We start from the raw sequence: 13,606 nt of genomic DNA on the forward strand, positions 1-13,606 counted from the left end.
TTCTCCAAAATCTCACTTCCTGTTTGAGATTTTTTTGGGCACCCCTTCTAGGATGTCTTAGGATCACCCAAGGAACATATCTACCAAATTTCATGCTTCTATCCGCCGCGTAACGATTTTTCACATAATCTCCCCTACTAATACTCAACTGCTTGACTTGACTTTCAAAAATTGTATCTCAGATCAAATCGCAATTGCAATATCTGTCAGACATCTGTCTTTCTGTGCTAGTGCAGTATTTAGTACTGTATGGTGGTGTGTTTGATAAAATGCCTCGACATCATTGATGGCATACCCTAAGCTGTTACATTTTCTATGTTTTATATGTGTTGTTTGGCGGTCAAAACTGCATGCATCTCTAACCATACATTTCTCTCTCACAGATATTTGCAGAATGCACTCCATAGACATGCCGTGGCTGCGTCAGCGTTACACACGACTGGTCTACTCCAAACCTCAAACAAGACGTCAGTAGCTCGATGTGCAAGAAAACAATACGAGAGACTGTATCCAGTCTTGCTGGTCCGTCCCGATGGCTCCACCATCCACATCAGATATAAGGAGCCAAAGCGAATTCTAATGGTATGTACGTCTGTTCAGTGCTGCTCTCAAATTGGGATGTCATGCAGATGCTTGAAGCAACTTTATGTGCATTTTATTACACAAATATGTGTTTCTTGGCTTTAGCACATGGGATCAATGTGTGCATTTCATACATACACCGGAAAGGTATTAAATTCCTTTTTCTATTGTTTGGGAATTTCCCACAGAGCAATGACATAGCCCATTTCTTATTGCCCAACATGATGAGAGATTCGACTACAATGCACAATTGGCTTGTGGTAGTCGCGACTATTTCGTAGGTTGTACCTGGGATCCGAGATCCCCCCATCATGGTACAACACAGTCAACACAGAGGCCAATCAACCACAACCACCACACCTCTCTACAATTACACATCAGGGTGCAAGATGCAACTACAATACACAACTGGCTGGTGGCATTCGCTAACACGCGACATTTTGTACCTGGGATTCATGTAAACTGGCTCCCAGTGCATTACAGAATCTAGTAAGCCCAATTCACACCAAAGATCCCCGACGCGACGAGACGAGACGGAGTTGCAGCAGTGTGAATTAGAAGTTGCACGTAGTTGCAAGCCGTCGCAAGCCGTCGCAGAGCATTAAACATGTTGAGTCGCAGTCGCAAGGTTTTAGAACGTCGCGGCTCGGCTTGGCTCGTCGGGAATCTTTGGTCTGAACCCGTCTTAAGGGACACTGCTTGTGTTCAAAGGCCCCACCCTCAAATACACTCTATCAGCATCCTTAAAGGTGCAATCAGGAATTGTACAGGAAGTTGTGTTTGTTTGTGTTTGTGTTTATGTTTACATGTAAATGTATTAGAAGACAGATGCTTTTGTGCAAAAAAGTACATGATATTTTAACCAAGGACCAAACGAAACATGCCAGAGAAGTAGCTCACTCCCACCTAAAGTATTCACAGAGAAATTCCACACAGGGTTTTGTCTTTGTTTAGGGCCAGGCTGCCCCCACTTTACAGTGCAATCCCTGATTGCACCTTTAAAGACTGCAATCCAATGTCTTCACAATGTATGTCCTATGGTTAAGGAGTCTGTGCATTTTGTTTTGGTTTTTTTTAAGTATATTTTTGGGCTTTTTATGCCTTTATTGATAGGGCATCGAACCCGGGTCGCCGGTGTACAGAGTAGGTGCCCCAGCCAGTTGCGCCACTGCTGGGGCTGGAGTCTCAACCCTAACTTTACTTTAACATTACACGATTATAATTTCAGATGCCGGTGGACTTCAGCACTCTGTCAGAAGAGGAAAGGAAAGCAAGATTACGGAAGAGGGATCCAAAGAAGATTGTGAAGAAAGAAAAAGATGACTTTGAAGACCACTTTAAAATTGATGACTACAGCCAGTTCTGGAAGAAAAAGTGATTGGAGTATTGTTTGAGTGCCCGTGTTACTCCTTGTATATTGTAATTATTGTCAGGTCCTGTAATAAATATTCTTTTCAACTATAACAATGAAAAGGACCTTTTTTTCCGACGAATATTTAATTGAAAACTTACCGTAAATCAGCGTGCAGGAGGCAAGGTCTTATGTTAGTGGGTAGAGATAATGTTAGCAATCACAATGGTGTTCCAAGATATCAGGTGGTGTTTTTTAATGGCCCAGCACTAAGTTGTGACAGGTTGTGTCACATCCCCATTAAACGCTGTGATTCTCACCTGCAGGAAATGCCTGCTCCTGGTTTATACATAACCTATGAACCGCATGCCACGCATGTTCTGATAACAGGAAGATTAATGTTTAGTCTTTGGTCTGCACCTCGAGGCTCTCACTCCCTTGTTGTTAAATGGAAATGACACTTCAGCCTGAGAGGAACAGTACAGTGCAGCCAGACCCAAATGGCACAACTGCTTTGGAGGCAGCGGACATCGCCGTGGTCGTGGTGTATTTTGTCTTCGTCCTGGGAGTGGGAATATGGGTATGTCAAAGAAGAGCTGCTCTATTTACTTGTTTAGACAGTAAAGAGTTAGAGACAACACTAAGACCACCTGAAACACGAGTTGAAGGCCTGTATATTGTTTTCTCTGCATGCTTCATTGTAGTCATCATTCAGAGCCAACCGGGGAACAGTAGGTGGGTACTTCTTGGCAGGTAGATCCATGACATGGTGGCCTGTGAGTATCCATCTCTAAGTCCACAGTTGCACATTTTTCCTGATAACAATAATTTTCTCCTCTGATAATCATTCAGTGGCTGAGCACAGAATATAAGTGATTTATTGTACTTTTAAAAGTTATGTTTTGCAGAGTTATGTTGCTTTTAGCTTAGCTTTTAGTCTAAAGTGTCCAAAAGTCCAGTGAAAACAGTTCAAACACACAAGAACCATGCAAATGGCCATAAAAAAAATCAAACGTGCAAATACAACATGATTTTTTTCCACCGTAATAATCCACTTAATGTTGGAAAATGTAATCTCTGAGGGCATTCCTGTGGTGGTCACACATTGGCATTGTGTTCTGTCATCCCAGATTGGCGCTTCCCTGATGTCCAGTAATGTGGGCAGTGGCCTGTTCATTGGAATGGCTGGGTCAGGGGCAGCAGGAGGCCTGGCCGTCGGGGGCTTTGAGTGGAATGTAGGTCACACTGATCATGCCTAAACACCAGCACATTTCAGTGACAATGACCCTGCTATTTTGTTGACTCTGGTTGACTCTGGTTATGGTGACTTACAATAACATACAATAACAATCAAAAACAGTAAAAAGGACTCTAAGGGTAAGGTGACCAGATGTCCTAGACCAAAACCAGCGACATAATCCCAAAAATGTGGAAAAAAAACGGGGACATTTTCAGTTTGACTATCAATCAGATTGAAATACAATGACAAGTTTTATCTTCAAAAAACAGGGACATAGGTAGTTTTTCTGTATTTTCCTGGGACAGCAACCAAAAACGGGGGCTGTCCCCCGAAACCAGAAACGGTTTGGTCTGGTCACCCTCTAAGGGTGATGATACCAGGGGCATCCGTTTGAGCAATGTTGCTGAGCGACCACATAACCAGTTCACTGTGTTCTGATTGGATGGTTGTGATCATTTGATGATAACATTTCTCCAGAAAAAAAACATTGCCCATTATCAATAGGAAGGTGCCAGAGAAGCAATGCTCAGGAACACTGCCTAGCAACAGTGCTCCTAAAGTTACATTGTGTATCATCAGCTTAACATTGTAAGAGTAGTGGTGGGTGTATGCAGTGGTGTAGTCTAGCTACAGTAGCTGTTGTGGATATACTATGATGTAGTTGTTAGCTGTAGTGATCAACCCCAAATGTAGGCTACATATCCTTGCCTATTTTAAGTTGGTATACTGAGATGGTGGTGCTTTTTAACTGCGTAGTCCTTTGTATCACATAAACTACTCCACTGCGTGTATGTTTTGTGGCCCCTGCCAGGCGTCCTGGGTCCTGGTGGCCCTGGGCTGGATCTTTGTCCCGGTGTACATCTCCTCTGGCGTGGTCACCTTGCCCGAATACCTGCGGAAAAGGTTTGGCGGACAACGGATCAGAATCTACATGAGCGTGCTCTCTCTCGTCCTCTACGTTCTCACCAAAATATCAGTAAGGCCTCCAAAAGCTTGATCTCATCAGAACTTGATAAACTTTTCTTTTCATGCATTGAAATGCGGTAGAGGATATTAGAGGACAGATTTCCCCCTCCCTACACTCCTCAGCATGGGGAATATGTAGCGCCAATGAGTAGAACTAAAAGAAACAAACTCTCTTTCCTTTCATAGAGCTGTTTTGTGAATTATCTTTAATATAGTATTTCTTTCTTTGAATTTCATGGTTTGCCATGTCTTTATCTTATTCTATTCTATCAGAGGTCCCCTTTGGAGCAAATGTGTTAACACCAGTTCAACAACATCAAAAAGTAGATGAAACCTAAGCTTTACTCTTCGCTTTTAAAGCACAACACACTAAGCACGTAACCAACAGTAACTGTAATAGTGGTAGTTCTGCCGAATGTGCTTCATTTTGAACCTGAAATGACAGAGAGCCGTGTGTGTGTCCTGTGTGTGTTTGCAGACAGACATTTTCTCTGGAGCGTTATTTATCCGCGTTTCCCTGGGCTGGGATTTGTACCTCTCCACAGTTTTACTCATCGCTGTGACCGCTGTCTATACTATAGCAGGTATGAATGTGTTCATTTACTTGAAGAAGGAGAGGATTGTATGTATGCCCAAAAGCAAGACAGGGACAGACACCATACATAATACTGTAAGTAATTAGCAAATAAAGAGAGATAGAGCATCTACATCATGAAAACGTTTTGAGATCTTGTAAATGGTTGTGGTAGACAGTTCTACATGAGAAACAGAGACAAGGCTGAAGAAGTATACTGACACAGGGCTGTCTCTACAGGCTATCTCTCTCTATGTTCCTAATTCTACTAGAGTGCAGGCTGGTCAAAATGTCACAATCAATAATCACGAGGCACATTTTCACCACACTCATACTGCATATCCATGTACGAGTGCCAGAGTGAGTAATAGAATATGTGATTTGATAGCCTGTCACCCTGTGATAGGTCTTTGTGAAATGATTCCCTGATGGATGCTGTCTTGTGGCTGCAGGTGGATTGACAGCAGTCATTTACACAGACGCATTGCAGACGGTCATCATGGTAGTTGGAGCACTTGCTCTCATGTTTATAGGTATGATTTCATACATTCTTTTTCAACCACAACCTAATTTGTATTTTGTTTGATTAATTACAACTCTGAGTTCTTGATTCACTTATTATACTGGAACAGATTGAGTGATTAATTAAGGTTGATTGAGGTGCCTTCTAGATCACACACTAGTGAAATGCTTGCGAAGGCTGCTCTGGTTTTTGGCCACAAAGATTGCTTGGTTGGTCATTTTGTTTAGTAAGGTTTGCTGATTGGCCACTGTGGGAGAGCCCCTACCCATAGCATAAGGATGTGAACACCTCTCCTGTGTACTTATGAAATGATCCTGTCATGTCATGACCCTATCAAAAGCTTGGTCTTAGCGTGCTCTTCCCCCCGACAGCTTTCGATAAAGTGGGCTGGTACGAGGGTCTGTTGGATCAGTATGAGAAGGCCGTGCCCTCTATCACTGTGCCCAACACCACATGCCACCTGCTGCGGCCGGACGCCTTCCACATGTTCAGGGACCCGGTGACCGGAGACCTGCCCTGGCCCGGCCTGCTGTTTGGACTCACTGTGCTGGCCACCTGGGTGTGGTGCACTGACCAGGTCAATGGCCTAGCTAGCGATACCACAAAGATACTCAACACTCAAATGTACTTAAATCACATGACATATATTTACTTGAGAGTGAAGCTAGTTCAGAGCCAAGCTGGGACTTTCTACATTAGATTGGTTTGGCAGCTAATTTATGATACACATCAATAAAAGTCTAAGTATAAAAAAATTGACTTTTGAAAAGTAAGTTCTAGTATTTGTATTTTAGTCTGACGAGTTCACACCTTATATCGTTGTGTAATCATTTTTTTTTTAAATTCTTGTCCACAGGTTATAGTTCAAAGATCATTGGCAGCCAAAAACATGTCCCACGCAAAAGGCGGGTCGGTTTTGGGAGGCTACCTCAAGATGCTGCCCATGTTCTTCATTGTGATGCCTGGCATGATCAGCAGAGCACTCTTCCCAGGTAGCCTTTTCTGATCTAGACACCAGTTGGTTTGCAAGGGGTGGTGTTGAAATTAGTTCACATCATATCTGAATGATAGATCATTCTCTGTAAGACTAGGTAATTGCTCTTCGTCCGGTCAAATGTGCTCCTATCAAATGTCAAATGTGGTGTCCCTCAGGGATCCATTTTAGGCCCTCTGCTATTCTCCTCATATTTGCTCCCTCTTGGCTACATCTCCTGTTTCTCTGTGTAATCTTTTCTGTGGTTTTCTGTTATTGTCCGTCTGTTTAGATGAAGTGGGTTGTGTGGACCCTGTTGAGTGCCAGCGCATTTGTGAATCCAGTGCGGGGTGTTCTAACATCGCCTACCCTAAATTAGTGGTGGAACTCATGCCAGCAGGTGAGCACTTCATTTTTTCAGAAAAAAGCACAGAGCCACCTGGTCTCTGCTACCAAGTAGCTATCACTAGTTGTTTCAGTCCTCCTACATGATAGTTTTGACCGTTGCTAGCATAGTGGTCATGTAAGGATTGTCAAAGTACCAGGTAGCCATCACCAGGTATTTCAAAGGACTGCTCCTGTTTGTATGTGTGTATCGTTGTTGGGATGGGTGAGCAGATGTATGTGTGACTGAGTGTGTGAGTGTTTGTGTATGTCTCTACTACTGGTATTTTTTCGGATGTGTGTGCAGTGCACTGTATATGTGTGACTCGAGTGTGTGAGTGAGTGTGTACATCACATGCGTGTGTTCTACAGTTGGTTGTGGGCTCTTCTTAATGTGCTACACTTCGTTTCGCCGCCCCTGCAGGCTTGCGTGGTCTGATGATCGCGGTCATGATAGCTGCCCTCATGTCGTCCCTCACGTCCATCTTCAACAGCAGCAGCACGCTCTTCACCATGGACATCTGGCAGCGCGTGCGACGCCACGCCTCCGAGAGGGAGCTCATGGTGGTGGGCAGGTAAACAGGAAGTCAGTGACACTTACACAACAAACAAACAAGCAAACAAACAAGCATTACTGGGTTTGAAATGTTCACTGTTTATCATAGTTATATTTTGTTATTCACTACATAGTGCTTTATAGTACATAACTAATACCGAGGTTATTCACTATATACTGCTTTATATAGCACATAACCATACAGAGCTTATTCATTACAGTGCTTTGTGTAACACTTGACTAGATAGTGACTTGACTTGACGATCACGAGCCATTGGTGATGCTTGAGATTAGACACCCTTTTATACCATCTTCCAGAATCCTCAGCCACACAAGCATGACTCAGACAATGCATTCCTGCCTGAGCCACATCAAAAACCAGCTGAAACCAGTTTGATGTTAACTTGTCATAAGAGAAGCATATAGAGAATGGGAACGGAAGTCAGCGGCGCAATGCATTCTGGGACAAAAGGGGCGTTTTCCTCCATTTGATGAGGCCGCGGCGCGAATTATAAACAAGAAACCTATGGTAATTCGAACAAGATCGGCTAGCCAAAACAGTAACACTAGATGTAAACATTTAGGCTACTATGCTAAAAACTAGTAGTAGAAGTAGTAATGGACCGTACAGAGACAAGCTCCTGCCGGACGCGAGGAAACGTTATATAGAAAAGATGTCTTTGATCGGTAGCATGGATCCCTATGACAGACCGTCTGGAGAGTGGACGTGAGACCCTGAAAGTGATACAAAGACACTCCGTTGTTGATTTTTTTTACCTGACGATCGTAGGCACGGACGTTACATCCAACAACACAACAGGTTCGTCCCATGATGTGTGAAAAACAGTGTTAGAAACAGCTAGTTAGCAATGTTTTACGATGTTTACAATGATACAGCATTGGCAGCAGCGTACAAGTGGCCTCACTTATGTATCCCAGACGCCACCGCGGCGCAACCGCGAAATGTTCGACACGTCACATTCCCATTCTCTATAGCCTTTTGCATTGCGACTATCATTGTCTGGCATTCAAAGGCCTCACTCCATCCCTCAAGGCCTAAGTTCAGTTGTAAGTGCCTCCACAGTGGCATCTGCATTACCCTGGTAACACTGAAAGCCATTCCCTACCTGGCGTCCAGAGGCATACAGTATAATGATAATAATAATAATACCTCAGTTTTTTATAGCGCTTTTCTGGGTACCCAAAGACGCTTTACAAAGACACAGAACAAGAGGGATACAAAAGGACAATACAGTACATACAATACAGACATGTAAACAAACAAAAACGCAAAAAGAACAATGCAAAGGGTAAGGAAAATTTGTCAGGTGTTGTAAGTGATGTTGAACAGATGGGTTTTGAGGTGATTTTTGAAGGACGGCAGTGAGTCAGCATTGCGCAAGGCCATATACCATCCTGCAGCGTTGGGCACATGGCTTCCTCATTTGACAAGGCACGACGAGTACAGAGATGACCACAAATGGAGAAAATTTAGTGTTTTGGATTAGAATCACAGACCTTTTCACACACACACATTGACTTGGCATCTGACATTGTTTATTGATGGATGTTCAGCCTGTTGATGGTTCCTATTGCTGCTGTCTCTCTCTCAGGGTGTTCATCCTGCTCATGGTGGTGGTGAGCATCCTGTGGATCCCCATCATCCAGTCGGCCAACAGCGGCCAGCTCTTCGACTACATCCAGGCCATCACCAGCTACCTGGCGCCGCCCATCACAACGCTCTTCATCATGGGCATCTTCTGGAAGCGGGTCAATGAGCAGGTCTGTCTGAACCCCTCGTCCAGTGCAATCCTGGACCGGGCTTTTGACAGAGACGATTGAGTAACCAGATGTCCATGTTTTTGTGCAGGGAATAGTTTCTTTAGTAAATGCTGTTTATCCACCTGTGACATTTCAGAAGAGTTTATCCACCTCTTAAAAGAGTTTATTCACCAATTGCAATTTTTAACATTCATGTATTATCCACATTCACAATATGTACACACTCTACCATACACTACACAACAGTACTAACCACTTAATACCACTGCTATTGTTATAAACATTGGACAATAACCTCCACCATCAACAAACATATTCTGAATGGCTTTTAAAAAAAATCTGATACCACATGCACCGCAGTCCACCTTACCATGATCAACATTTCATAGTTTACCCACCTCTCACACTACTAAATAGGATAGGACTTTACCTCAAAACAATGTTTGTTTTTGTGGTGTTAACTTACCAGTAGTGAACTCATGTCAGATACTCTGTGTCTGTGTGTGTGTGTGTGTGTGTGTGTGTGTGTGTGTGTGTGTGTGTGTGTGTGTGTGTGTGTGTGTGTGTGTATAAATGGTCCTTCAGGGTGCCTTCTGGGGCCTCCTGGTGGGCCTGGCTGTAGGGACAGTGAGAATGGTGATGGAGTTTGTGTACAGCACGCCCTCTTGTGGCCAGGAGGACACACGGCCGGCTGTGCTGAAGGATGTTTACTACCTGTACTTCGCTCTCATCCTACTAGGCATTACAGCTCTGGTCATCACAGTGATCAGCCTCTGCACACCACCCATCGAGGATAAACACGTGAGGATCACACATGTGCATGCACACACACAAACACACTCTCTCAAAGGGAGTGGAATTGGACTATAGCTGTAAGGGATAGCTCACAGCACAAACACACAGCCCTATATTTATATACTATATCTGATAGTGCTTAGCTTTTTCTAAAAAGTGCAAAACAATTGTAAGATAAATACACAAAAGGTAGCTGTAAGGGATGGCTCACTCACAGCACAAACAAACAGCTTTTGTGATACTTAATCTGATAATAGTGATTTGCTTTTTCTAAAAGGTGCAAAATAAGATAAGATGAATACTTTACTCATGCTTGATTGTCACAACCGCTTATGTAACTCACAAAATGGAGTGCTAATTGAAAGGAATGTGACATTCCACTTGGGAAACAGAGACATGACATTTTTATCTCATTGCCATTTTGACTTTTACAAGAGATTCACTGGGTGCCTTGACTGCTTGGAACTGTAGGTTACGATTTGAATGGCTTCCACTGTGACTGAAGGAATCACAACTTCAATGGACAATACCAGTTATTGTATGTGACTTTGGTCTCTATCCGTGGAGCAGGACAGCACTGTGTGATGCTTCACATGACCAGCACATTCTTGTCGTTGCCTTTTCCCCACAAAGCAATTTCTGCTCCAGGCCTTCCTGAGCTAGCTTGACCTTAATCGACTCGTCTTGTCTTGTCTTGCCTTGTCTTGCCTTGTACGACTCACGTCGAAATTCAGTGTGACCTTTCACCCCTGCAGCTTGTGCGGCTGACATGGTGGACGAGGCACAGCAAGGAGCCACGTGTGGACCTGGAGGACCCCTGGGCCACCACCCCAAACGAGGAGGCCAAGGAGATGCCTGACTCCCAGGCTGCCTCTTCTGAGCTGGCTGCGTCCAGCTCGTGCTGGAGGAGAGTGGCCATGTGGCTTTGTGGTTTGTCCGCGCAGGCTGAGCCCAAACTCACTGCGGAGGAAAAGCACGCCCTGGAGATGAAGCTGACCGACATCACGGAGGAGCCCTTGTGGCGAAACGTCTGCAATATCAACGCCATCATTCTCCTCACTGTCAATGTCTTTCTGTGGGGCTTCTTTGCCTGACCCTGCATGCTTTTGTCTAAATATATTTAAGACAAAACCTAATTTTGTACAAACATATTTTTTGTAAGTCGAGTTGTTCCTCAAATGAGGGAATATGGAAGCTATTTGAATGTAATTTGAGAGTAACTTGTATTCAAATTCCACAATGAGGAAAGGTTTAAAGCAAAATAAACGCACTCTCGAACCTCAGACAGACAGGACAGGAAACTCAGACAGGCTCATTACCAGGGCTCATGGCTTGAGTGTGTAAATTCATCTCTATGATTCTGGTATTTGGCAGATGCTTTTGTCTAAAAGTGACCGTATGAACCCTACATTAGCTAAAAACAATAAAAACAATATCAATATCAAATATCAAAATGACAATGAGTTTTATCATGTTACATAAACATAAACATACTGTATAAATCATACCTCTGTTAGAGAATTAATTGATTAATTATGAGCAAGCTGAATAGATGAGTCTTTAAACACTTTTGAAAGTCCCAAAACTATCATAAGAACTCTAGGCAACTCATTCCACCAATGAGGAAGCTCAGAGGAAAAGAGTCATTGGGTGCCTCTCATTTGGGCTTTTATACATCCTCCCTCGCTCCACGGGCCTCGATCCTCACTGATCTACATTAAGAATGATGGGGGTAAAAACAATGGGATAGTCTATCCAGTGTTAGTTATAGATCAGTGGGAACGCCCCTCAAGGATCGAGCATCGAGGATCGAGGAGGCATGTTTAAAAGCACCTCTGGTGACCTCAGAGCACTGCAGTGGATGAGAGGGGATGTACAGTAGCGCTGGAAGATGGAATTCAAGTAGCAAGGTGCAGATCCAATACGTGTCCTATAAGCCAGAGTAAGGGATCTGAATTTAATTATGCTATATAGGAAGCCAATGGAGAGTATCTAACATGAGTCTTCTTTGGCTGATTGAAGACCAGGTGTGCTGCAGCATTCTCAAGGCTAGGGTGAGGAAAATCTCATGTCATCTAAACAATTAAACAACTTTTGTATGAAGGTTTTTGTTGAAAGTTGTTATTTCTCTGCCGGCAAAAACAAAAAAAATTCTTACGTTAGGAACTTCGTGTGAAAAGTGAAAAGTGCATACATACAGTAGGCCTGGTTAATCTGGTTCCCAGACTACTAGAACAAGTACAGTCTATATTCACGGAAAAGTTAATGTGAAGGGTTGGTTAACGCTAATATTTCTGAACATAAAAATACCACTTAGTAAAAAATAATTATAATGTATGTAAGTAACATAATTATGTACAGTATGTCTACACCATATCTAATGTCCATTTGATTTTATCTGACCTAAACAAGAATGTTTTTTTTTTAAATGGAATTGTATTGCAATAATGCAAAAATAGTTCTCCACTTGTTTCAAGTTCTATGAATGCATATGCACACTGACACACATACTGTAGGCTATGTAGACCTCTCTATATACATCTTTTCTCTCTCTCTTCGCAAACACACACACACACACACACACACACACACACACACACACACACACTCAGGTTGCTTTCATACTAGGTCCGTTTAGCTGGACCGGACCCGAGTGCGGTTATTTCTGCCGTAGTTGGTCTCTGTTCACATTACATGTTTGTCTGCGGACCCGGGTCCGTTTGCGTCATAATTAACACGAACTTCCAGAATTCTGTTTACAAAATATCACTTGGCAACACAGCAAAAGGCAGTGCAATGAAGAGGACAAAGGTAAAGATTCTTTAGAATCTTCAGAACGTTTGCTTAGCAACCTGCTCCAGGGTTCTAGCGAACCGGACCCGAGACCACCTTTTCAGGCGGACCCAAGTCCGGTCCTGGGTGCCCACCCGAGTTCGGTACGGTTGCGTTCACACTATCAAAAACAGCCGGACCATCGGACCAAACGAACCCGGGTCCGGTCCAGCGGACCTAGTGTGAATGGGCCCTAAGTCACACACAGACAAGCACTTGTATAGCTTGTCTCATGTTCACAAGATGAAGAAGCCAAGTGGGTTGTCTTGCAAAAGGGGTTGGTTGCTCTGCAACTGATTGCGAAAGTAGCTCTTTCCTCAGAAGGACTCTCTCCATATCCCTGGAGAGCTCATTAAAACATGCTTAACAGATCTCTTACACTTTTAACTATCACCGAGGAGAACTCATGCGTTTGGAAAACACTTAGGCCTTAAAAGGTGGCAAAATAGTCTTCAGAGAGGCTCTCATCAGGAGGAGATGGAATTAGTCTATTACTGAGACAGAAAGAGGGAGAGCGCACAGCAGTGCACTGGAGAGTATTCACACCATTGGACTTTTGGTTCATGGTTGCCATGCAGGAATCATGATTAATTTACAATAACTAGTACAGTAATTTCCCGCATATAAGCCGCATTGTGTATAAGCTGCAGCTGCAGTGTTTTATGCAAGTCAAAAGAAACAAAACCATATTAACACCATATTAACTGCCCCCCTGTATTAACCTTATAGCGGAAGAAATTTAGCAAAATCAATGTATAAGCCGCGGCTAATAGTCGGGAAATTACGGTAGTGTGTGATGGAATATGAGACACACAGTGTGTATGAGTGTTCGTGGGTACAGTGTGTGTATACAGTATCTGTGTGTTATCCTGTGTTTGTGTGCATGTGTTTGTCCTCCATATGGGTATGTGTGTTCTAGTGTGCAGTGTAACATGTACTGTAGTGCTGTATGTGTGTGTGACCCATAACACACGGAATGCTATATGATCCTTTATTTATGTGTGCAATGCCTTGTGCATACTGGGTTGGTTTAGAGAAAGTGTTACCA

The 13,606-nt window shown here is 43.3% G+C and overlaps 1 protein-coding gene across 3 annotated transcripts; it reads left to right on the forward strand.

Moving 5' to 3' along the window:
* The first annotated feature begins 2,394 nt into the window (after nt 1–2,394).
* LOC134101753 (sodium/glucose cotransporter 4-like) lies at nt 2,395–11,184 on the forward strand. 3 transcript variants are annotated; one of them, XM_062555531.1, is made up of 13 exons: nt 2,395–2,513; nt 2,638–2,709; nt 3,064–3,168; nt 3,985–4,149; nt 4,618–4,723; nt 5,166–5,246; nt 5,608–5,813; nt 6,093–6,228; nt 6,502–6,609; nt 7,018–7,168; nt 8,763–8,931; nt 9,517–9,732; nt 10,482–11,183. In XM_062555531.1, the coding sequence occupies exons 2-13, from the start codon at nt 2,695–2,697 to the stop codon at nt 10,818–10,820; spliced, it is 1,797 nt and encodes a 598-aa protein (XP_062411515.1). In that variant the 5' UTR covers nt 2,395–2,513; nt 2,638–2,694; the 3' UTR covers nt 10,821–11,183. The 3 variants fall into 3 exon arrangements, with proteins under 3 accessions (XP_062411515.1, XP_062411514.1, XP_062411513.1); XM_062555530.1 differs by having other exon boundaries at nt 2,407–2,513; nt 8,793–8,931; nt 10,482–11,184; XM_062555529.1 differs by having other exon boundaries at nt 2,436–2,513; nt 2,638–2,668.
* Nucleotides 11,185–13,606: the final 2,422 nt, after the last annotated feature.

This window comes from Sardina pilchardus, chromosome 15, assembly GCF_963854185.1.
Source record: "Sardina pilchardus chromosome 15, fSarPil1.1, whole genome shotgun sequence".
Lineage (NCBI taxonomy): Eukaryota > Metazoa > Chordata > Actinopteri > Clupeiformes > Clupeidae > Sardina > Sardina pilchardus.